This window comes from Castor canadensis, chromosome 10 (genome assembly GCF_047511655.1).
Source record: "Castor canadensis chromosome 10, mCasCan1.hap1v2, whole genome shotgun sequence".
NCBI lineage: Eukaryota > Metazoa > Chordata > Mammalia > Rodentia > Castoridae > Castor > Castor canadensis.
In genome coordinates, this window is record NC_133395.1 from 58486244 (window position 1) to 58512402 (window position 26159).

At 36.9% G+C, this 26159-nt stretch overlaps 1 protein-coding gene and 1 non-coding gene across 3 annotated transcripts; one reads left to right on the forward strand and one right to left on the reverse strand.

The window, feature by feature from the left end:
- Positions 1-35: 35 nt before the first annotated feature.
- Gpalpp1 (GPALPP motifs containing 1) lies at positions 36-26159 on the forward strand. Of its 2 annotated transcripts, XM_020183389.2 has the most exons (9): positions 36-225; positions 6670-6799; positions 7690-7782; positions 11386-11491; positions 17746-17877; positions 18275-18439; positions 18686-18736; positions 21092-21190; positions 25603-26159. In XM_020183389.2, exons 1-9 carry the CDS (start codon positions 138-140, stop codon positions 25819-25821), a joined length of 1083 nt encoding a protein of 360 aa, XP_020038978.1. In that variant the 5' UTR covers positions 36-137; the 3' UTR covers positions 25822-26159. The 2 variants fall into 2 exon arrangements, with proteins under 2 accessions (XP_020038978.1, XP_020038979.1); XM_020183390.2 differs by lacking the exon at positions 18686-18736.
- LOC141413260 (small nucleolar RNA U13) lies at positions 9811-9914 on the reverse strand. The gene has a single exon (XR_012438055.1). It is a non-coding gene; the product is annotated as a small nucleolar RNA U13 (small nucleolar RNA).

Here is a 26159-nt window from a genome sequence, read left to right on the forward strand (position 1 = left end):
CATCCAATCACAGACTGTAACGTCATTAGTAGGCGCCGGAAAAACTTCCGGCATTCGCGGCGCAGGGCGGGTTGCCTTTTGGATAGATTTGACGTGCGCGGATAGTTTTGCTTGAGAGACCGGTGTCGCCACCGCGGATGGCGAGGGACCTGATCGGGCCGGCGCTGCCGCCTGGCTTCAAGGCCCACGGGACAGCGGACGACGAGGAGCGGGACCCGAGCCCCGGTAAGCGGCGGCTTGTGCCCTGCCAGCCAGGCCCGCTCGGCCCTGTTCCTGGAGGAAAAGTCTGGGGCCTTCAAGGGCGGAGGAGTAGGGAGTGAGTGCAGTCCGACCCGAGCTAACTCCCCTTCCCAGTCCTAGCAGTGGGAAGGAGGCTCCTCAGAAACCGAAGTTTGACCTGATAATCGTTTCGGCGCTAAATTACAGGCTAAAATACGAGCTGGACGCTGGGTTAATTCATCAGTACACATTCGATCATTTCATCCTCCCAGCAACAGTCCCTACGTTACAAATGGTGATATCGAGGCCCAGGCAGATTCCCAGATCATAGACGTACCTGACAAACTCCTACCCATCCTTTGAGGTTCAACTTAAATGTCATCTCAGTGTCATCTTCTTGAAGTCTCCCAAAGATTGTCATGCCTTCCTCTTTACTCTCAGGGTTTCCCCGTTTAGTTACATTTATTTAATACACTGTATCTGAATAATTTGTCAGTGTATCAGTCTCCACATTTCACTATGCTTCTCTATCTTAACATATATGGGCATTTCCTATGTACCAAGCAAATGCTTTTCAAGATGCCTTTGTATGTATCTATTGTCTTTAATGTTAATTCTAATTTGTAGACTGACACCAAAGAATATCCCAACCATTTCTGAATCTAATTTTCCTTCTTTGACTGCCCAGAGGCCAAGTTAATACTTGAGGTTTCCTTCCAGGTCTCATTTCTGATACAGACATTAAAAATAAGTCTTGTTCTTATTTTAGCTAGGAAGTGTCCATTCAACTAAAATTTAAGAAAAGTGTGAGTAAATCCCATTGAGTGAATGTTCTGCAACTTATTTACCCATTTTATACAGCTATGAACATTTGAAAAGTTTCCAATTTTTGACTGTTACAAAAAGTGTTGCTATGTATTATTGTACATGTTTTATTGTAGATCCCCCATAAACTTTCAATTTATGAAAGTTTCTCAGCGTGCAAGAGAATTCTAGTTGTTCCACATCTCCCTAATAGACCTACAAGCCTTATAGTTGGTTTGTTGTTGTTGTTTGTTTATTTGTTTTTAGCAGTACTGGATTTTGCATTCAGTGTGTCAGGGCCTTGCCGGTGCTAGGTAGACACTCTACCATTTAAGCCATGCCCTGGCCCTTTTTTGCTTTAGTTATTTTTCAGGTGGGGTCTCACATTTTTGCCTGGGGCTGGCCTTGGGCCATGATCCTCTTACCTATGCCTCCCTCATAGCTGGGATTACAGGTATATGCCACCATGCTCAGCTTGTTGTTTGACATGGAGTCTCACTAACTTTTTTCCCCGGCTGGCCTCAAACCACAATCCTTCCAATCTCCTCCCAGGTAGCAGGGATTGCAGGTATGAGCCACCTTGTCCAGCCAGTTTTTTCCTGCATTTTTAATCTGACGGGGGCTTTTGTTTTGTTTTGGTTTTTTTATAATAGTACTGGGGCTTGAACGCAGGTAATCTAGGGTTCTGAAGCAGTATATCTTGGTAGTTTTAATTTGTATTTTCCTAATGAGAAATGAAATTAACCAGCTTTTCATGTTTTTTGGTTATTTTCAAGTCTGTGGCTCATTTTTCCAATGAACTTTCTTATTGATTTGTAGAGTTCTTTATTTAGTCTAGATACAAGTTATTTTTCAGTTGTATGTATTGCAAATATCCTAATTCTGTAGTTGCCTTTTCAATCTCATAAGTGTGCTTTGATGAACAACAACTTTTAATTTTAATGTATTCTGATTCTTATTTTCTTTTATAGTAGAATTTTTGTATTCTATTTAAGGAATCTTTACATACACCAGGGTTATGAAACTGTACTATATTATAAAGCATTATTGTTTCAGGTTACATGCTTGCTTCCACATTCCATCTGCAATTGATGTTCGTGTACGGTGTGAGATAGGGATTTTTTTCCCCATAAGTGTATCCAATTAGCCTGACACCATTTATTCAACAAACCATTCCTTCTCCACTATACCATACTATAATGTCATCTTCCTTGTAAATCTGTTGACCGTATATGCATGCATATAGTTTTCCCTTCTTTTCTTTTCTTTCTTTTTTGGTGGGACTGGGGTTTTAATTCAGGGCTTCATGCTTAGAAAGCAGGCATTCTATGGCTCGAGCCGAACCTCCAGTCCTTTTTCCTCTGCTTAATTTGGAAATGGGGGTCTCATGAACTGTTTCCCCAGGCTGTCCTCAAACTGCAGTCCTCCTTATCTCGGCCTCCCAACTAGCTAGAATTACAGACTTCAGACACACCAGTGCCTGACTAGTTTTCCTTTCTTATTCTGGTAAAATATACATAAGATCTATCATATTAACCTCTGTCATCTCCTGAATGCTTTTCATCTTGCAAAACTGAAACCTGTATTTATTAAACAGAAACTCTCCCTTCTCCTCCCCTCCCCAGTCCCTGGCAATTATCATTCTACTTTCCTTTTCTATGACGTTGACTACCCCAAATGAAATCAAGCAGTAGTATGGGGGCGGGGGCAGGTGTAACTATCTTATTTCACTTAGCATGACATCCTCAAGGTTCATCTACACGGCACACCTCAGAATTTCCTTCATGTGGAGATTCCATACCCACATACCGGTCTGGTATCACTGTTTGTTCCTCACACTCAGCTACCCAGAAAGAAATCACTAACAAGAGTGACCAGTTCAAAGGAGGAAGGGAGCCCATAGGTCTGAGACTCAAATACATACTCTAGAAATTGCTGGGAAATTTCTGAGATCACATTATTATTATTATTTTTTGCAGTGCTGGGGTTTGGACCTACACCTTGAGCCACTCCACCAGCCCTCTTTTGTGAAGGTTTTTTTCAAGATAGGATCTCTTAAGCTATTTGCCCAGGCTGGCTTTGAACTACAATCCTTCTGATCTCTGCATCCTGAGTAGCTAGAATTACAGGTGTGAGCCACTGGTGCCCAGCATGGGGCACAAATGTTTTAAGACCAACCCACACACACCCTAGATGCTGCTTTGGAAAGCTAAGTGGAGCCTTGGCTATTTTGATAACTAACTCTAGTACCTCATCTTAGTGACTTTCACCTCCACTAAAGCAGGTACACATGTAGTCATACACTGGACCCTGTTCTACCTCCAAATTCAATCTCATTCTCAGCAAGAACCCCTTATATGCCCATCATATTCACTCAGTTTCATTTGTCTTTTATTTTTGTTTTTTAATCTCATCAAACCTTCTATGCTCTTTTATCTTTTTTTGTTCTCCTTTTTATTACTTCTGTTCCTCCTCCACTTAGACTGTAGGGCCCATTCATTGTTTTCAACTGCCCTCTTTCGTTGACTATTGTGATAAACCCATCCAGAAAAAAATAGTCCTAGATTACTGCAAACGATTATCTCTGTGAACCTCTGCCTTGGCTGCCAAATGCTGCTAAAAGAAACCTTACAATACTAAAAATTATAATCTGTTCCCTAACTACGTTCTAACTGCCCAGTAATCCCCATAGGTTTCACCATTCAGCTCTCTTCCTCCATTACCACTCATGGCTTTTAAAACTTTTTCTTGGTTAAACTTTATGTCTCTTACCTCTATTTTATTGAAAAATTAGATGCCGTCATAAGTGAACTTCCCAGTTTTCTGTTACTGTAACTAAAATTTTCCCAAATGTCTTTCTGTTGTCTCTTTGGTAACAATGGAAGAGGTTTACCATGTCCTTCCAAAGCTATTCCTTCCACTTTACTCTGAACCCTTCCCTTATCATCAGGACTCCATGCCCTTAGCATTTAACCAAAATATTCAAATCTTTCCCATCTTTTAAGAAAATTCTACTTTTTATCCTCCACTAACTACTCCTCTTTCTGCCTGGATTACTCTTCTTTAATCCCTACTCCTTTTGCCCAGCTGTCTTGTTTTTTAGGCTCCAGCCCAACCATCATTTTTTCTAGGAATCATTCTCTAGCATCTCTACTTGCCACCTGCTAAGGCGAGGATTGCTCCTTCCTTATATTTCCATGATTTAATCATGTCAAAGGATCTACTTTACTTCTACTGTAAAGGACCAGATAGTAAATATTTTAGGCAAAACTCAAATGACTCTTGTTATGCTCTTGTATAACAGAGAAAGCAAGTATCAGCCAGGAACAGTGGTGCATAGCTGTAATCCTAGCTACTTGGGAGGTAGAGATTGGGAGGATTGTGGTTCCATGAGGCCAGTCTGAGCAAAAAGTTTGTGAGACCTCCTCTAAATCAATAAAAAGCTGGGTGTGGTGGTGTGTGCCAATATCTCAGCTACCTGGGAAGGGTAAATAGGAGGATCACAGTCCAGGTCAGCCCAGGTATAAACATTTAGTTGTTTGAAAACTAAAGCAAAAAAGGGCTGGGGGCATGGCTCAAGTGGTTAAATGCCTGCTTAACAAGCACAAGGTCCCAAAATCCCAAAAAAACATGTATCTACAAATTTTTTGTTGAAATTCAAAATAACAATGTGCCACTTTTGTATTATAAGTTGGTTTGTCTGTGTGTGTGTGTGTATGTGTGTGTGTGTATTTTGTTTTGTTTTTTGGCAATTCAGGTCATGTCTCTCCTGATATGAAACTTCCCAATGGCTTTCTTGTATAATTAAGATTCAAGTTTCATATCCTAAACTAGCCTCTATTGACATTTACTATGTGGCAGACACTACACAAGAGCTTTACATGTATTAGCTGAGAGGATCTTTTCCACTGTCCTGGGAGGTTGAAACTATTATTGACTTCATTTTATAAGCAAGAGTATAGTATAGGAAGGTTAGGTAACTTGTCCAAGTCACAGAGCTAGGAAGTGGCTGAGCTGGAATTCAAAGCCAAAGAACCTGACTTCACAGTATACAGTCTGGCCCCTTTATGCTAGCCACCTTCATCTTTCCATTTTGCTTACTTTGCTTTGGTCATACTGGCCTTGCTGTCCCTCAAGCACACCAAGCTTGTTCTCTCCCTAGGACTTCTGCACTGCTCTTCCTCTGTCTAAAACATTCTGCTTTTGGATTGTTGCGTGGCCACTGTCCATCTCATCTTTAAGTCTATCCAAATGCCTTTTCAGAGAGGCCTTCCTTTACCACTGTCTTTGAATTTACTCTCCCAAATATTCTTCCTGTTTTTGTAGCTGTACTTTAGCTATAGCGATTGATCTTCTTTCTTTCCTTTTCTTTTTTTTGGCAGTACTATGGTTTGAACTCAGGTCCTCCCTCATGCTTGCTAGGCAGGTGCTCCATAACTTGAGCCATTCTGCCAACCCTATTTTGTGTTGAGTTTTTTTTGAGATAGGGTCTCAAACTATTTGCCCAGGATGGCTTTGAACTGTGATCCTCCTGATCTCTGCCTCACAAGTAGCTAGGATTATAGGCATGAGTCACCAGTGCCTGGCTGATCTTTCTTTTTATGTTTGTTTCTCTAGAAGTATTTACTCAAGCTGGGAGGTGCTACATGCCTGTAATCCCAGATTTGTGAGGCTGAGGCAGGAGGATCACAGTTCAAGGCCAGCCTGGGCTGCATGGCAAGATCAACTTGTGGGTTCCCATTCTAGATCCACTATTTAGTGTGAAATTGGACAACTTACTTAACCTCTCTGTGCCTGGTTTCCTCATCTGAAGAGAAAAATACATATGATACTGCCTTAACAGAATTGTTGTCAGGATTTAATAAGTTAATGAATGTAAATCTCTTAAAACAGTACATAGCACGTAAGAATTCAAGACATATTGCCACTTACTTATTGTTTTTGAAGTTTCTGTTATTACTAATATTGAATGAATGATATCCTGGGACAGTTTTTTGAAAATCACATTTTTCAGGCCTCCTCCAGGCCAACTGATTAGTAGTATCTGAGAAAAGTGAGTGGGCTCAGAAGACCCTTCCCCACTCCCTGTCACAATGCATCCTCATTCTCTTCTCAGTATCACTACCAACAAGCAGTAAAACTTGGATTTGCTTGAAAAATCAGCTCAAAAAAAAAAGACACCCTGAGAAATATGATGATGGTGGTAAAGATAACATTTTTAAAGTGGTGATTCTTAGAAACCAGAATGAATTATTTTGATTTTTGATATAGTATGGAGTGGCAAGTTTGTTTTTTGACTATACGTAAATATTGTGTACCATATGCTATATACAAGAAAAAAGGAAGCTGTTTTGCCTGATGCACTAACCAATTCAGAAACTTTATATTATCAGAGAAATTATGTTACTGTTAAGATTTAAGTTTGGATATTAACAAAGATCCTGTGAATCTCATTAAAGAGATGTATAAGACAAGACATCTGGCTTCCTGGAGTTGGAAAAGAAAACTGTATATAAAACAGCAGTGTGTGAGGTGGAAGTCTATGATAAGGGATAGACAGGCAGTGCTGTGAATTTCAGAAAAGAAAGTGAAAACTATCAGCAAGGAGGGCTCAGTGAAATGATACATGCAACAAATCTTCTTTAGCTGCAGGACCAGCTCTGCCCCCTAATTATAAAAGCAGTAGCTCATATTCATCAGACAGTGATGAGGACAGTAGTTCTTTGTCCGAAGAAGGAAATCAAGAATCTGAAGATGACAGTGGACCAACTGCAATGTAAGTCATTTAAATTATACGATAAACCAATCTTCAGACTTGTGCAAGTTGGCTAGAGCACATAGCTAGTGAAGGATTTCTACAGCACAGGAAAAAGTTATTTCATGTGGCATTTCATCATGAACTATACCTTTACAAAGGAGTTTATTCTAGTAGTAGATGACTGTAGAACTGTAGAGACATTAGAATTTCAATAAAATTCTTGTGTGTGTGTGTGTGTGTGTGTGTGTGTGTGTGTGTGTGTGTGCGTGTGCTGGAGAAGTGCTCTATCACTAACTACATCTATAGCACAATGGAATTCTTATATAGGAGTTTTTTCCTTATGGTATTATTGAGGTAACTAAATATTCTAAATAAACCAAAGAATTTCTTTTTAAAAGTTTAAATGCAGTGCATGTTTAGTTTAGATAAATGAATGATTTCCTTCTAATCTAGTTACCCACCAGGGATCATATAAATAAGAAGTCGAAATTTTGTTTATTATTGAGTAGCGAGGTTTTTCCACTGTATTTTAAAGTTATGGGGCAGAAAGAACAACTTATACCCCTTCCATAAGTGAGAGTAAAAACTAAACTTACATATTTTACTGAGAAACATCTAAGAAGACTATTCTATTTCATTTAGTGGTATGTTCAATACTAAATAAAATATAAAATGGTGATATTTTACTGCTCAAAAAAAAAAACCCCAAGCTCTATTTAGAACAATGAATTCCAGAAAAAGATTAATTAATAACTATAGTAATGTCCATTTTTAAAAATTTGGCTAGGTTAATTTATTGTCTCAGTGTTTGTACAACTAGTTAAAGTTAGTGCTTCCTTTAAATATTAGTATTTCTCTGTGAAAATTATTGAGCATATATGTATAAAGATACACTACTGTGTTTTTAGAAAACAGAGGAAAAGCCAGGATGACGATGATGATGGATTTTTTGGACCAGCCCTTCCTCCTGGATTTAAAAAGCCAGATGATTCTCCTCCCAGGTGACAATGCATAATGTTTCAGCCAGTGTCTTATTAATTCATGAAAGAGTTTTCTGCAATAAACTATAAAAGTCTATACACTTTTATAGACTATAGAAAACTTCCACATCTCTTATTTGATACTCACAAAAGTGTTTTGTGGTAGGCTGGGTACATTAGTACCCTCTCTCCCTTTTTAAAATGATAAGGTGGCACAATAATAAGTGGTATACCTGTGGCTTGAATGCTGATGTTCTGACTTCTAATTCAGTGTTTTCTTTGTTTTTATCGAGAGAGGAAACAAATCCTTACAATGTCATATTAGACAATTTGACTAACTTTCTCTGAACCTCAGATTTGTCATCTGTAAACTAGGATAATGCTATGTACTTCCCAGACTTGTTGTGGTTGAATTTTATGCATGCGTGCGTGCGCGCGCGCACACACACATGTACGTATGTATGTATGTATGTATCCACATGTATGTATGTGTATATGCAGGTTGTGTGTGTGTCTTCTGTGGTGCCTGGCCCAGAGTAAGTATACAGTCTGTCTTCCTCTCAGCACTGTAAAAATTTTTAATATCCAATATAAAATTACCTACTACATTGTTTATAGTTTATAGCACTGTATCAATATGCAAGAATAAGTAGAAAAGATACTTGTTTGTTTTATATTCAGAGTTTATAATCACATTTGGCAACTCCTAATTTCTATGTAACTCTGGTCCTTTTAGATATAGCAGGGGTAGACAGTCTACTGCAGTTATTTTGTATGGTCCCCAAAGGATGAGGTTTACATTTTAATTAATTAATTAATTAATTTTTTAATTTTTTTTCAGTACTCAGGGTTTTGTGCTTGCTAAGCAGGTGCTGTACCACTGAGCCACGCTTCCAGCCCAGTTTTTACATTTTTAAAGAGCAGTTAGAAAAATAAAGACAAATATGCCACAGAGACACAAATGTGGCTCTGAAAGCCTCTAATTTATTTATTTTTTTTTAATTTTTAATTTTTAATTTTTTCTTTTATTCATATAGTGCATACAATGTTTGAGTCATTTCTCCCCCCTTCCTCCTACTACCTCCCTTACTCCCCTGTCCCCTCCCTCTCCCCCCCTACCCCCTTGCTACCAGGCAGAAACTATTTTGCCCTTATCTCTAATTTTGTTGAAGAGAGAGTATGAGCAATAATAGGAAGGAACAAGGGTTTTTGCTAGTTGAGATAAGGATAGCTATACAGGGAGTTGACTTGCATTGATTTCCTGTACATGTGTGTTACCTTCTAAATTAATTCTTCTTGAACTAACCTGAAAGCCTATAATTTACGATCTGGCATTTCATAAAAGGTCTGCTCACCACTGGAATATTAACATTCCTTTTAAGAAAACACATTACAGATGGAGCATCTCAAACCTGGAAATCTGAAATGCAAAATGCTCCAAAATCCAAAAATTTTGAGTGCCAGCATGGTACCACAAGTCTGCTGGCTCAGTGCACACAAACTTTGTTCCATGCACAAAATTACTTAAAATATTGTATAAAAGTATTTTTTACAAAAAAGCTGTCTTATAAGGGGCATATGCAACATAAGTGAATCTTATGTTTAGACATGGGTCCCCTCCTCAAAATTTCTCATTATGTGTATTGTAAGTATTCCAAAATCTGAAATTTGAAACACTTTTGGTCCCAGACATTTTGCATAAGAGGTACTCAACTGCCGAAGATCTATAGTAGTTCCTTTCTTGAGAATCACATTTTGGCAATAATAAAACCTATGTGTGAAATAAATAGCTAGTAACATACATTGTAGCCAAAAACCTCTTATACAGGCATAGCATTCCGTGGTTATATTATATTTACTATATTTTAAGGCTTTATGTGCCACAAATTTTATCTCCATAAAACCCCTGAGGTCAGAAAATTGAACTCTAATTGCATTTGTAACTGCTAAAAATTGTACTCAGAAAAAAACTCAGGCTGTGCTTCCTTATACCTTATAAATAATAGCAAACTGGATCTTTCTGACAATGCCAAACTTTTTTTTTTTCCACATCAGACAAGTAATGTGCCCATATCATAACAATGTTTGAGAGAGGCACATATCACACAGTGGCATAAACATCCAATCCTTATACTAATGAGCCAAAAAAGGGCCAATTCCCTGTCTTTCATATACAAAATTGTTATGCTCAAAGAGGGAAAACAAGAGGTTATTAAGTGTTGAGGATAAGCTCCCAGACTTTTTTGATTCTTCCTGCCAGGAAACCTATTTTTGAGGCTGTAATTGGCAATACCACCTGGAAAATTCAGCTTAGAACTTCAGTGCCACCTGGGTAGGTGACACTGGCCCAGTGACAGCTGTGGGGAAAACACTGGTACAGAAGCAAGGGTTGAGGCACTGGTGAAGTGGCTCAAGGGCTGAGGCCCTGAGTTCAAACCCCAGTACCACCAAAAAAAAAAAAAAAGAAAAAAGAAATTTCTTCAAAAGCAAGGATGAAGAAATGGAAAAGTATGAAGTATGAGAGAGATGGAAAACATACTTTCTCTTTTATATTTCCCTACATATAGTAAGGTTCAGAATTCAGACAATTCTCTTTTGTACTGATGACAATCTCTTCAGAATGGAGCAGTAGGGTAGCTCAAAAGAGCATGGGCTTAACCCAGCTCAGTCACTCCTGCTTGTGTTAACTTTGGATATTAATTTTACCCAAAATGGAGTGTCCCTGACCAGGGTTGTTTCAAGGAGACAGGCCCACTGGCTGAAATGTGGTTAGTGTGACACCTTTTCCTCTGTCTGTGGGTCTTGATGAGCTATGTTCATTCTTCTACACTTGCATGTCATTATTGTATCACCATTAGTAAGCACAGCATTCAGATTTGTATGCTGTTGTGCCACATGGATGATCACTTACATTTGTCATATGCACATGCTAGATATTTTCTTAGAATAATTCAGTTTCTACTTAAGTAGTTCTGACTATGATTATGATGCTCTTAAGGCATTTTTCAGTGGGCAGTGAACATCAAACTGAAAAAAAGCCAAGCACAAAATAGAAAAAGAACTCCACAAGTTATAGTACATCCATCATAAGACTTTAAAAAGACATTATCATTTTTACTTAGTATAGTTCTTTTCAAGAAGTGAGCATAGACAGGCACCTGTAGCTCATGCCTATAATCCTAGCTACTCAGAAGGCAGATCAGGAGGATCATGGTTGGAAGTCAGCCCCAGCAAACAGCTCATGAGACCCTATGTCAAAAATACCCAGTACAGAAAAGGGCTGGTGAAGTGACTCAAGCAGTAGAATGCCTGCCTAGTAAGCATAAGACCCTGAGTTCAAGCCCCTGTACCGGCCCCCACCAAAAAAAAAGTGAGCATTCACCATTGTCACAAAGGTTGAGAATTATTGATTTAGTAGCTAGTTGACAAACAAGTAGAAAGGTAAAAATGCAAACAATTAGTTTTTTAAGACACTTAGTAGAAAAATATTAAGTAATACTAATAAAAATAAAATGCTTGTTTTCAGCATTTGTTATTATCTGGCTTTATTATTTTCGTGACCTTTTATTCTGAAAACAGTTTTTTAGAGTCAGGGAGAATAATAAGGTACATTTTATTTTTCAGGCCTATAATAGGTCCTGCATTGCCACCTGGTTTCATTAAATCTACCCAGAAAAATGACAAAAGCAGAGATGACCCAGGACAAGTATCATCATATTTCAACTCTAAGGTTTGGAAAGTTTTTATTTAAAAAAGATATAACAAACTCAGAACTGTAAGGGTACCTGTAATGATTATACTTAAATATAACCTAAGACTCAGTTATATTCAGACTAATTTAAGATCATAACGTAAGTAGATGAAATCAAAAACTATTTCTAACTCTGAGGTTCTGGTAGAAAAAACAAGATCAACAAAACATTGCCTACTCAAGCTGCTTATCTTTGAAGGGGACTTTAAAGTGTTAGAAATAACAGAACATGATGAAGAGTTAAGGGATCATTGTGATTTGACCTAGAGGAGAGAAAACTGAAGAGCTTTTTAGTAGATTTTGGTTTCTACTTTAGTAGAATTTGGTTCTGACTGTGATTATAACAGGTTTTAACCTCGAAATTAAGTCTCTCCTACCCAGCTCTGTTACCTGTGTAAAACACATGCACTGGTAGATAGTGATTTTTATGAAATAACGTATCAAATGATTTTATAGTAAAATGAAGGCTGTTTTTCTTCTTAACAATAGCTGAGATTTGTATTTTATTATTTGTAATGTATTTTCCCCATCTGTGGGTCTCATTCTCAATAGTCTCATAAAATAGATATTATCTGTATCTTCAAAATTTGAAAGACAAAAGATACTGGCTAACTCACCCAAGTTTACACAATTTTTACCTATCAAAACAATGGCTCAAACCCAGTTTTTCTGACTTTAAATCACATACTCAAGTCTATTATGCTCAGTGTTTTCCTATAAGTGAATTCATATAGTCAAGAGACTCCTGCTCACCTCAACTGAGAACTCAGTTAGCTATACTTAAGTTGCTGAATGGAAATATAGTGCAGTAGTGAAGATCATGAACTTCAAAGATATTTACTCTTTCAACAAGTGTTTTTAGAGAATGTGTCAGGCATATAGTCACAAAAATAAATCTGTCAACAAATTCTATTGTTCCTGCCTTCCGAAGACATCCAGAATCTAACCACTCGTGCACCCATCCTGGTCCAGGTGACCCTCATGTTTCACCTATTTGTTTAACCCTTGTCCCTCTCCTGCCTCTTCTCAACACAGCAGCTACTGAGGTTCACATGAAGCGAACCCACTTCATGTCACTAACACTCAAAACCATCAAATTGCTCTTCTAGAAAAGCCAGAATCCTTACAGAGCCCTGTATAATCTGCATCCATAGCACTGATTTTGTCTTTTACTTTGATGCAACCACTCTGGACTCTTTACTGTTCTTCCTCAAATGTATCAGGCCAATTCCTACCTCTTAGCATTATACCTGCTGTCCAAGTCTACCCTGTATGGCCTGCTAGATGTCTTTATGGCTGACCTCCAAGACTTTCCAGGCATTATTATTGTTTTTGGTTTTGCTTTTTGAGACAGACCTTCCCTAAGTAGCTCAGGCTGGCCTCAGTCTCCTGATCCTACTGCCTCAGCCTCCTGGTTCTGGGATTACAGGCGTGTGCTGACTACCCTTCATACTTTTTCTCTGGAGTAATCTCCCTCTTTCCTTTGCTTTTATGCCCCTCTCTCCTTTGATTTTCCCCATGGTATTATTTATTACCACCAAACATAACATTAGTTTTACAGCTTCTTTTTGTTTGTTGTTGACATCTTTCCACTAGGATGTGGCTCCATGAGGACAGAGACTTTTGTCTTCTCACCAACGCCTGGTACTATTCAGAAGTAGTCATTGAGTGAGTGACAAATTTAGACATAGTCCTTGTCCTCATTGAACCTACAAGGTAATGGCAAATGTGTACATTAAGTAATTTCTAACATTATAACTTATTCAAAAGGTGAGAATATTATAAATGAAACCATGACAGGAATCTAAACTAATCTGAAGAAGATGCCTAGAATGAAGATTGATGAGTGAGAGAAAACTCAGCAAAAAAGGCAGGGAACATTGTTCCAAAGAATGCATATAAGAGTGTGGACAGGAAGAAAGTGAGTTTTAAAGAAGTCCAGGATGGCAGCTCACACCTGTAATCCTAGCCACCCAGGAGGCAGAGATCAGATGGATCAGGGTTTGAATGAAGCCAACACCAGGCAAATAGTTCACAAGTCCCTGTCTCAAAAACACCCATCACAAAACAGGACTGGTGGAGTGACTCAAGTTGCAGAATGCCTGCCTAACAAACGTGAGGCCCTGAGTTCAAATTTCAGTACCACCAAAAGAAGAAAAAGAAAAAAGTCCAGTATGGTTAGAGTGGAGAAAAGGAGGAGAGAATGGTAAAAAAGAAAGTGAGGGAGGTAGGCAAGAACTATTCCAAGCTTTAACACCTAGGTGAGCTTACTTCATTATCAGTAATATGCAGGTTGTTAACATTTGCTTGTATAGGGTTGTTGCAAGGATTAAATCAGAATAGTGGCTATTCAGTGTGTAAAATAGCTCCCATTGTCATTATTGTCATTATTCTTATTACCTCCACTACTGATCTCACCAGAGTAACTTTGAGGAATTCAGGCTAAATACGAGGAACCCTTTCTAACAAGGGTGTTAAATGCAAGAATAAATTACCAGAGGAAGGACTTCTGGCCATATGGAAGACTGAGCTGACATATGCAGGTGAAGCTCTTCCTGCTACATACCAGGAGTACTAGAAGGAAATAAAATAGCAACAAAGTTAGAATGCATCTGAGCTGCAGCTAAGCTCAAGAAAGGAAAACCCACAGGTGCTAATAACATTGGGAGAATTCAAAGCCAAAACACAAGTTTTTACAGCAAGTCAGTAGGGGACCACGGTCGTTTTAGAGACCCAGTAGTAATTCCTCGGCATGTGAGCTGGAAACAAGAGCCTAAGCTTATAGCTCACTCAGGAAGAAGAGACTAAATTGAGCTCCTGCATAAAACTCAGCCTCAAGATCCTGCTGTGTCTGTAAGAAGAGCACTAGAGAAATATAGCCTACTGTCCTTAGGAGAGGGACAGGGAAGTGTGCTATGGCCAAGGCCTTGTCCTGCAGTGTGCTGTCCAGAAAAAAAGCAAGTGTTACCTGGCTGGATGGCTTCCTCATGGTGGTGGGAGGAGGGCGATAGAGAAGGTAGGAAAAAAAAAAAGATAAATGTGGTGAAATATTAGCAGCTAATGAAACTGAGTGAAGATCACAGATTTTCATCATTTTCATCTTAATGCTTTGCTATAGGTTTACCTCCCCCCCCTTACTCATCCTTACTCGCCCCTTGGATTATTTTCCTAATCTACTGAGGTAGTAAATTGGCAGTTTATATAATTTCCTAGGTGGCACATATTCTACATCCTCTAACTTCTCTTACTAAAAGGTAAGCATTAGGAGTGGGCAGGGATTGCAGGGTACTATACCTCTTTAAGATACTCTTGGGTCTGAATTGTTTGTTTTAATTTCTCTTTAAACCTTTCACAAAAGATATTTATATTTTCGATTTTCAGGTTTTTATTTATCAGAGAGGAGCTTCTCTAGTCTCTCATTCACAGTACTTACCCCAAAATTTAAAAATACACAATAGGACTGGCAGGGTGGCTCAAGTAAGTGGTAGAGTGCCTGCCTAGAAAGGGTGAGGCCCTGAGTTCAAATCCCAGTATCACAAAAAGAAAAGAAAAAAAAATCAAATGCACAATAATACTAATGGTTAACATTTGTTGAGCACCTGCCACTGGCTAGATGCTACAATGAACACAACCATCTAAACTTAATATAATATAATCAGCCCTGGGAGGTGGTTTGTCAGCTAGAATGCCCTGAGCTGCAGATTACACAACTCAACTTAAAATGGAACTTTGCATTAACCTACTTACTTAGCAAATGGGTTGTTTATGTAATTTCCTTGGTGGTATACATTCTGTATTCTAAAATTAAGGAAAATGTGTTTCATATACAAAAAGAGGTCCAGAAGTAAGTTTACTAAGGGCAGGTTAATTTAACAGCCAATTATATTACCCAGTGCTCCATCTTTCTGCACTATACTATTTGGCTCTTTTCATCTTTCCAAAAAGCCTGTGAAAGTCCTAAGATTCACAAGCAGTTGGCAATGTCCATACACAGGAAGGAAATGAATCTTTTCACCTCCTGTGCAGGAGAAAAACCTTTCCTGGAGGTTTTCTGTAGACCCCTGTTTACATTTATTTGACTAAAATCCTATCAGATATACATGCCTAAGCTAGTTAGATGGGCAATAAAAATGAGACCAAAGTGAATGGTTTAGAATTATTGATAATTTCCCCCAGGGGTTAGAGAAGGTCCTAGTTTCATAGTTCCAAAGAGGATGAACAAAACGCAGGGTTCTTTGCACTAGAGCAGTGATTGGTAGGAGCTATTATCATCCTGATTTGAAGGACATGAAAACCAAAGCTTAGAAACGATAAGGGACATGTATGAGGTCACAAGGCCTGCAGTGGCAAATGGGGCCTTAAACTGAGTCTAACTCTACAGTCCAAACTATAACCTAGAAGGGTGTATAATTTTTGTTGTATTTCTTTTTTTAATTCATTGTTTTGCAGGGTGAGAGTACATTATGGCATTTACAAAAGTTCTTACAGTGTACCAAATATATCATACTTGGATTCATACCCTCCCATCTTCCTTTATTCCCCCTCCCCCCCACTCCTGGAATAGTTTCAACAGGTATCATTTTTGCATTTACATACATGTATACACGTATTTGTACCATATACACCCTCCTACCCCCTTTCCCACCACCTCTGCCCTCCCACTGTTATCAATCCCCCCATCACCTCCGTTTTATTTCTGAGTAAGGTAAATAACTCATTCAGACACCAAAATGATTTCATACCTAGAATGGATTTGGACTTAAGATTGTGGTTTCTGTATTACACCTAATTTTCTGTTTGTTTCTTCATTCCCGCATTTATTTATGTCTCCATAAGTAATATTTATTTCTAAAAATTCTTGCCAAGACATGCTAAAATCACATCTTCATAAAGCTATCTCTTATTAGATAGAAGTATGAATACTGTTAGCTTACCCCACCATCTTAAATACTAATACTGTATGGGCATCATGTCTCTTGTAGTTTAAAAAGTTCATTGTATCTTTTATATGTCACTTTATTTCACTAAGTATTTATGTCTGCAAGGAATTACAAATACACGTTTAAGAATGTCTGTGAAATCAAAAAGTTTACTGTTGTAAAAATAAGGTATAAACACTCAAATTACTAGCAATTGAATTGAAGAATAGAGGGGCTGCTTTAATTTAAGTCCAAAAATGCTGCCTTTGGTCTTGGAATATTTGATTCTTAGATACTAGTTTTATACTGCAGACAAGTTATTTATCTTTTCTTAATATATTTATTTAAGCCTGGGTTTCTTCAAAAAGAAAACAGGAATGATACCATTTCATAGTTTTATCATAAGAATCCAATGTGGCATTTTATGCCAAAGTCCATACTTACTAAATGTATGTGTGTAGTTAAGAGTAAGGCATAAGAGAATAAATAATTGTCTGATTATTTGTAAAAATAGCATTGGTGTAGAGTTTAGGGGAAAAAAATACCACAGATAAGAAGCTACCATTGGGTAGTAAATAGGGAAAATGAAAACAGTATGAATGAACACCTGTTCCTGCTAGTTTAAAAAAATAAGAGGAGGAAACTGTCTGCCAGAGCTAAAGGACAAGCATGTTATTCACCTTAACAAACTTTCCTGAGAACAAGGACAACCTGTAAGCCCTATAGTATATAGCATCTAGCCCAGACTCACCAAAGTGACTTAATAAAAACAAGCTCAACTTAATTTTAAACACTATTTTGGGAGGTAAATGAGGTGCTTTTGGAACTGAATTAGCTCAGTTGGGTCAGTGTTTTGTGAGTTATTGCAGAGTACTTCTGTTTCATAAAGGCTGATAAGATTGCCCTGCTTATGTGCATCTTATTCCAAAGCACCTTTTATGTACCAGGAATAAAATTGGTTTCAAATGTGTCACCTCTGACCAATTGGTAATAAGTACCAAGAGTACTATCTTGAAAAGAATTCTAAGCTCACATCTGTGTCCATCAGGAACAGAGTTAAAATAAGGAAGTCTACCATGACTTGGGAAAAAGAAGAGAGGTGGGACAGTCCACATGCCATGCTGAGTATTTGTCATCTCTGTACTCTGCACTGGGGAAAGCTCCCATTATTTAGTGATGAGTCAGCAATACACTGTTTGCCTTTTTGTTTTATGTCTATGGTTAATCCATTCCAGTTAAATTTAAGTAATTTAGGATCATTTTCTGTAACATGTGTTCTCCTTTTGGATTAAATGTAATGTCTTATTTTAAAAGGAAGCAGATAGCAGTGACGATGAGGATACTGTTGGACCAATGCCTGCTAAGGGGCCAGTCAACTGTAGTGTAGCAGCAGAGTTTGAAAGAAGGGCCCAGAGAATGAAAGAAAAATTAACCAAAGGAGATGATGTAAGTTTTAAAGATATTTTAAGAAATAAACTCCATAGATTAAAATTTTAAGTTTTACAAATAAATGTGAACATATAATGTTTATATATTAATTGTGTGTGTGTGTGTGTGTGTGTGTGTGTGTGTACGTTTAGGAGCTATATACTCAAGACATCATAGAGGAAAAGATTGGTAAATTTGCGTGCTAAAAATATTCTATATGGCAAAAGATAGCCAAAAAATAACAAATTGGATAAAAGTACTTGTAACATATATGGCAAATGAATCTGACAAAAACATCTGTCTTTTCTGTTAAAGTCTTTAAGTTTAAAATCTCAATTGAGAAACAATTGTGCAGGATAGATAGATGATAGATAGACAGATATACTTTCTTTTTATCTTTTTTTTTCTCTTAAAGGACTCATCTAAGCCAGTTACAAGAGAGTCATGGATGACTGAGCTTCCTCCAGAAATGAAAGATTTTGGTCTTGGGCCAAGGACTTTTAAGAGAAGAGCTGATGACAAATCCGGAGATCGATCAATCTGGACCGATACTCCAGCTGACAGGGAAAGGAAAGCTAAGGTGAGAGGTTTTGTTTGCTCATGTATTAGGGTCATGTTTGTTCAATTCTCCAAAGATACAAGGCAAAATTATTTAAGGGCACTACTTTTTGAAGTTATGATTCCAAAGGAAAAATAGATTTTCTCCTGAAGGACAGTTATAAGGAAAGAATGCTTTCGCATTTGCTTATTGTTTTCCAGTGAAGTGCCTCATTTAAAACTTAAGAAAACCCTGAGGCATATGCTTATTTGAACTTATTTTATACAGGGAGAAACCAATCTCTATGAGGCAACCTTTCCTGGGATCATACCAGAGCACGTAAGCGATTAACACAAATTCCATTTTTAACCTTCCTAAATCCAAATTCCCTGGGTTTTATACAACATTATATTGTCTGCATGAAAGTATATCTTTTAAAATATCTTAAAAAAAATCTTCTTGCCAGGCTTCAGTGGCTCATGCCTGTAATCCTAGCTACTGTGGAGGCTGAGATGAGAACTGTGGGTCAAGGCCAGGCTGGACAAACAGTTCATGAGGCCCCATCTCCAAAATAACCAGAGCAAAATGGCTGCAGGCATGACTGAAGCAGTAGATCGCCTGCTTTGCCAGCATGAAGCTCTGAGCTCAAGCCCCAGTTCCACCTAGAATTCTCAGGATTTCTATCTTCCTCCTGTAACTATGAATTGAATTCTTGTTCTGCCAGGCATTATGCTGAGTTGCAGGTAACAGAAAGATAAAAGTGCTCTTTAAGAAGCTTTCATTTTGGTGGAGAGTTAGTTAATGAGATAGAAGTGTCATTCTTGCAGTGTGGGCGGTACGTTGAAATCTCCATGTTTTAACACCCTGCCTGTACATCTGGCAGCGTCATGATTTCTCTTTGGGCCCAAAGATTAAAGGAAACCTGAAAATGGTAGTAGGAAGGTGAGATGAACCAATATACATGAGGACAGAAGAAACAAAAGCTGTGGTGTATGAGTGAGCCGCAATGTTGAAATGCCTATCTTAGCTGATTTTTAAAATGATATATTGGAGTTTTTATTATTTAGCCTTATTTATTTATGTAGTCCTTCTGTTTCCCAGTGTAGGTGAGTAAAAATATGTCTAGCCTATAGCTCAATATGCTGGGAGTCTTCCTCAGAGGAAAATATCACAGAAAAATAGCGCAAGTGGAAACCAGGCACTACAGTTTGAACTTAAGTGAGTTTAACCCCTATGACTGAGTTCTTTTGAAATTGTCACTTTTTTCCAGTGCTGAAATGTTTTGTTCAGTATTTTTAGTAGAGACTACTGGTATTTTTTAAAATTTTATGCAATGCTGTATTACAACCTATAGTGCCACAGACTTATATCCAAACTCTACAGTACCCAGAGCTATTCCTTGTCTTTGATTCCGTGTGGAGTTTGTGACTAACTGTAGGTTAGTAGGTAGGTAGGTTTTCTGTACTTACTTCATCTTACTTTTTTTTATATTTGATTTCCCAACATTCATCTCTCATATCTCTAATGTTGTCATATTCACTTGGCCAACATGGCCTAAAAGAAACAATTACTCTTTAGAAAGAAATGAAAATGTTTTGCCTAAGTTAATTGATTGAGGTTTGTTATGTACTCACCTCCCAATCTTGATGAGATCTAATACCTCAATATCAAAGGGGTCAAGTTTTTTTCTCCATTTTAATGAAATGTTATTTTTCTCTTAGTATTTACAAATAAAAGCATCTTTTTTCTGGGAAAATTTTTATGAAAAAATGAGATATGAGCTATTCCTATTTTTATATACTTTATTAAGTGCACATTTAGTCCATTATTAAGGCAGAAATTGAAAGCGGGACTCCTTGCTTTTCCTAAGCAAAAAAAAAAGCTAAAAATATGCCTTAAGAATAATGGTTTTCTATCATTTTTCTGTGAACCTTCCTCATTCCTTGGGAGTATATTCTCTAGAATATCATTATAGCATTTGTTCCAATTACAGTTCATTGGAAGTTTATCTAAGTACTTCATTTTTGCATGTGTGCTATTATAAAAACAATTGTGTTTTATTTTGTTTCAAATTCCAGTTGTTCATTGCTGATATATTTTGTATATTGATCTTGCATCATGCATCTTTGTTATACTTGCTCATTAGTTCCAGGAGTTCTACAGTAAGTTCTTAGGGATTTTCTACGTAGATCATCATATCATCTACGAATAAAGACAATTTTATTTCTTTTTTTCCAGCATATGCACCGCTTATTTTTCTGTGGTACTGGGTTTGAATTTAGGGCTTAGTGCTTGCTAGGCACATCCCCAGCCTCATTTATTTTCCTAATATATTTTTATATTAATGATAAAAATATAATATTTTTATAATAATGATAGGTTTCCTTAGAAGCCACATTTCCCTACACCTTGTCATTGTTAGTTAAAACTTATCCTGAGTTTGATAAGTAGATGATTTCTTCCAGTTAGTTGATTGGTAGTGGTATTTTGTTTGGTTTTGTTTTTCTTATTTTCAGGAAAATCATGGTCTGGTCCACTTACTGATCCCTTATCAAGCACATAAATATTTCTTACTGGAAGGAATTCAATAAGCCTGACTTAGTTTAGTCTGTTGTTACTTAACCTAAGTAAAAATAATGGTACTTCTTTTTTTATTTTATCTTTAATAATGTGTTTTCTGTGTTCATTCTTCAGGAAACACAAGAAGCAAGGAAGTCATTGACTAAGAAGGATGAAGAATATATATTGTCAGGAAGAGATAAGAGATTGGCTGAGCAAGTATCCTCATACAATGTAAGTAAGAAACGAAGCATATAATCTCTTATTTTTCTCAGCCTGGATCTTGCTATGTAGTCCAGGCTGGCCATGAACTCATGATCCTCCTGCCTCAGCCTTCTCAGTATTGTAATTACAGACATTGACCACCATCACCAGCTGATCTCTTATTTTGCTGTATTTTAGTTCTTTGTTTTTTTCTTTCTCCTTTTATCGTTTTTACATTTACTTACATGTGTATACATTGTTTGTGCTGCCTCTCCCCTTCCACACTGTTCTTTAGTTCTCTTCTCATTTTTAATTTTCTCATTTCTTTTCCTTTCATGTGACTGTCTCTTTACCTCAGACATTTTCTATACGTAGCAATTTCATATTTAGCATAATCTGTTAACAGATGTATATGAACGAGTACTTCCTTCCTTAGAAGTTTTATTCCATCCTTTTCCTCCTTGAATTGATAATTTTGCTTCTCTTCTGCTACAGAATCTTACTGAAATGGAATTCACTTTTATACTTCAAAGTCTTTTATGACTATTGTTAAATCTTATTTCTGCAACAAAAATATGTGCAGGAATTGAAATTGGAAAGCACTTTTTTTTTAATTTCCTTTGAGTGTTTAAATGTCAACACATTTTTTTCTTCTGGATTAAGTTGTAATTTCAGTTGATCAAAACAATGTGAATGCAGATTTTGATAAATAATTATTGAGTATGTTGCAAATTTTGTTAAGTAATTTTATTTTTATTATGCACAAAAAGTTAAATATAAATTTAATTTAATCTCTTAATGAAAGACTTTTTGTTGCTTAGTTCCTGGTCCTTGGGTGAATGTTACTTACTGCTAGAAGAAGGTTTCAGCATCAGTTGTGTTTGTTATGTTGTTTTGTTTGTTTTTATTGTTCTAAGGGTTAAGAAACCAAGTTTACATAAAGAAGTAAGTAGGAATGGAACATAGTCTGTTACAGTGATATCATTCAATTCTTTGAGCAATTTGACTTATTTTCTTAAACCTTATATTGATCTACTAAAATTATTAATGATCTCTCAACTGTCAGCTCATGAGGATCTCTTTTTTTATTTTTCACTTTGGTCCCATTAATTTGTTTTTTCATTCTTTCCAAATCTGTATAATGGGAATAATAATATTTAATTTATAGAGATGTTGTGTTGGTTACATAGAGTAAATCCTCAGTACATTTAACATAGCATTTATTGATTGATTCTTATGTGCCTTACACTGTAAAATCACTTAACACCTTCCTCACCCAAATATTTGAAAATTATTGGTATAAATACTGCTGTTTTACAGCTAGGAAATAAGATTTAAGCCACATAGTTTTTTTGTTTTGTTTTGTTTTTCTTGTGGTACTGGGGCTTGAACTCAGGGCCTTTACCTTGAGCCACTCCACCAGTCCTATCTTTGTGAAGGTTTTTCAAGATAGTATCTCACAAACTATTTTCCTAGGCTGGTTTTGAACCACAATCCTCCTGATCTCTGCCTCCTGAGTAGCTAGGATTGCAGGTGTGAGCCACCACCGCCCAGCAGAGCTACATTGTTGAAAGCTCAGGATGATCATTTTTTTTTTTATTTTGCTGGGTGGGGGTACATTGTGGCATTTATAAAAGTTCATACAATGTATCAAATATATCTTATTTAAATTCACCCGCTCCACCATTCTCCTTTATTCCTCTCTCCCCCCATTCCTGGAATACTTTTCAATAGGTATCATTCAATAGGTATCAATAGGTGTGCATTTACGTACATGTATACACAATATTTGCACTGTATTCACCCTCCTACACCCTTTCCCCACCACCTCCTACCTCCCCGCAAGCAGGATCTGTTCCACTCTTCTGTTCTCCATTTTTATAAAAGAAAAAAAGAATAAAAAGAAAGAAATGACATTTTTGCTTATTTAAAATAAAGGTAGCTACACAGGGAGTTTCGTTGTGACATTTCCATACATATGTATTATAACCCCAATTGGTTCATTGCCTCTATTTTTCTTCATTTTACCTTACTCCTGTTCCTGTGGTGGTTTCAACTGGTTTAAAAATTCTATATTCATTCTTGTATAGAGAGTACGTCAACCATATTCACCTTCTTAGTTTCCTTCTTTTACCCTCTCTTGTGTGTGACCTCCCCTTAGTGTGACCTGTCTTCATAATATTGCCACATTTGTATTAGGTCAGTATTCCACATATGAGAGGAAACCTGTAGCTTTAGGCCTTCTGAGCCTGGCTAACTTCACTTAAGATGATGTTCTCCAGTTCCATCTATTTACCTGCAAGACAAAATTTCATTCTTCTTTGTGGCTATATAGAATTCCATTGTATGTAAATGCTACGTTTTCTTAATCCATTCATCAGTAGTGGGGCATCTTCCTGTTTCCATAGCTTAGCTATTGTAAATAACGCTGCAATAAACATGGATGTGCAGGTGCCTTTGTTGTAACCTGACTCACATTCTTTAGGGTATATCCCTAGGAGTGGTATTGCTGGATCATATGGCAGTTCTATTTTTAGTTTTTTGAGGAGCCTCCAAACTGTTTTCCATAGTGGTTGTACTAACTTACATTCCCACCAGCAGTGTATGAGGATTTCAGTATGGTCATTGGGCCCAGATTTTTCTGAATTTGACTTAAATTCCTGACTATTTCTTCATCCTATATTTACTGATAGCCTGTTTTGTTCTAACTATATTTGATTTTTTTAACCTCCTTTTTGTTGAAAATAAATAATTGGGAAGTGCTTGATTTGCAAATCAGTTTGTTTCTAAAAGTATCATTAAATGACAAGGAAGTGCTTTGTTTAACTCAGCATATTGAGCAGGGCTGGAAAAATGGAAATGTGCTAATTTAAACACATATTTACTAATGTAGTGCCTTTTATACTTTCTGCCAACACATTATAGCTCCAGATTGAGCATTCAGTTTATTAGAAATGTCTGCCACATAATCTAAGTGACAGTAATATCTTATTTTCTAATCAGCCAAGTCAGACTTAACTTTGAGAAAGTCTGACTTCATTTTTTCTGTTCAAATAAATGTGTTAGTGATCATTCCTATGAAACTTCTGAATTCTAAAGTTGGTAGATAAGTTTCATCAGTTGTCCTCTGGATAACATATGATGCTGCCATTGATGCTGCCACCTCAACCGTGCCTTGTTGTTTGCATTCACTGAGCTCTCTCCACTTCTTTGCTCTCATGTATATTCTTTAATGTAGTCAGGACCTTGAAGAGATATATTTGTTATGCAAACAACTTCCATTGCCCCTTTCTTCCATTGCCCCACTTTTCAATATATCTAAATTCAGAATATTCCAGCAAGAGCCAAAACACCCATATCTAAAGGACACTACATTCTCATGAGAAATATGTTGATGACACAGAAGGACACAAAATCCTCCTGGCTTTAACAATCTTTGATTAAAGGAAGTTTGGTTCATTCCAATACTTCAGATTTCTCTGTTAGGTGCCAAACAGTATTCTATAGTCTCTTTATGACCATAAAGAAGGGAGAAGCACCATGACAAGAAGCTTTAGAGGGCAGTAAAGGTCAGTAAAAGCTACATGAAAAAGTTGAGAACCACATGCTAATTATCTTAAAATTGCACACATTTTCATATCCTACAGAATCCACTCCATGTAGCCCCAGATACATATACCCCACTTTGAAGGCTGTTGGTCTGCTTTACCTTTATCTAGTCCTTTGTCTCCTCCCTGATTCTTCAATACTGGGACATTATATCCTGTCCCTTAATCTACTCAGAAATCTACAGTGAATCCCTAATTTATTATTATTTATTAAAAGCTCTGCCTGTCCTCAGAACTTATCTTACTAGATATATCCAAAAGTGTGAACACTTAGCTAAGAAGAAAGGGGGAAATAAGGAAAAAGAGAATGTAAAGAACCTAAATAGAACAAATTTCTCTTTGCTTCTGTAACATGCCACCATCTCCTGTACAACCCTTGAATTTTGCTACTTCTCTGCTCTTCATTTCTCTATTTCATTTTTGTTTATTTTAACCTATCAATGTCTTCCCTTCTGTCTACCCGTTTACGCTTCAGAGACCAGTGCATCCATGAAGTGAGAATGTAATTGCTGTTCCTTTCACACCCATGTTCTTAGTTTATACTCTTAATTATTAGTACTTAAACATAATGAATTTATTTTCCCTTTCTCTTACTCATATTTTAATGCATGACATGTAGTTAATAAATATCTTCATTTTAATTGAATTGAATTTGCCTCTGATATATATTTTCTTCATAGAAACCATATCTTGGTTTGGAAAACCCTTTTGGGGTTTGTAAATAGCCCTTTTTAATGTGCACTGTTGCTGCCTAATTATTCTGTTTCATGATCTTGTTTTCTCAATAATCTATACAAGCTAAGGTTTTTATTCCTGCTCTTCTACTTTTTCCAGGAATCAAAAAGATCAGAATCTCTTATGGACATTCATCATAAAAAATTAAAGAATAAGGCTGCTGAAGATAAAAATAAGCCTCAAGAGAGAATACCATTTGATCGTGATAAGGATCTCAAGGTTAATCGATTTGATGAAGCTCAGAAAAATGCCCTAATAAAGAAATCTAGAGAACTAAACACCAGGTTTTCCCATGGCAAAGGCAATATGTTTTTATAAGTAAGTATATCTCAGTGAGGTACATTTTCATGCTGATCAATTTGAACCTTTCTAAATGCTCTGTTGTTTGTGATCATTATGTGCCAAAATATATTTCCTTTTACAGTAAAGTAGATTAAAAACTTACATTTTTGTAATTAAACTGTGATTGTTGAAAAGTCAGCCTTACAGAATAAAAAATGTGCTTTACTGGAAAAATAGCCTTGCCCTCATAATAACCTACCAGGGTGTTGCTGTGAAAAATGCTAAAACAAAGTTCGACTTCAGAGAAATGACAATGCAACTGTGGAATGGAGCATAGGTAAATATGCATGCTTTATTAAAGAATGAAGAAAGGA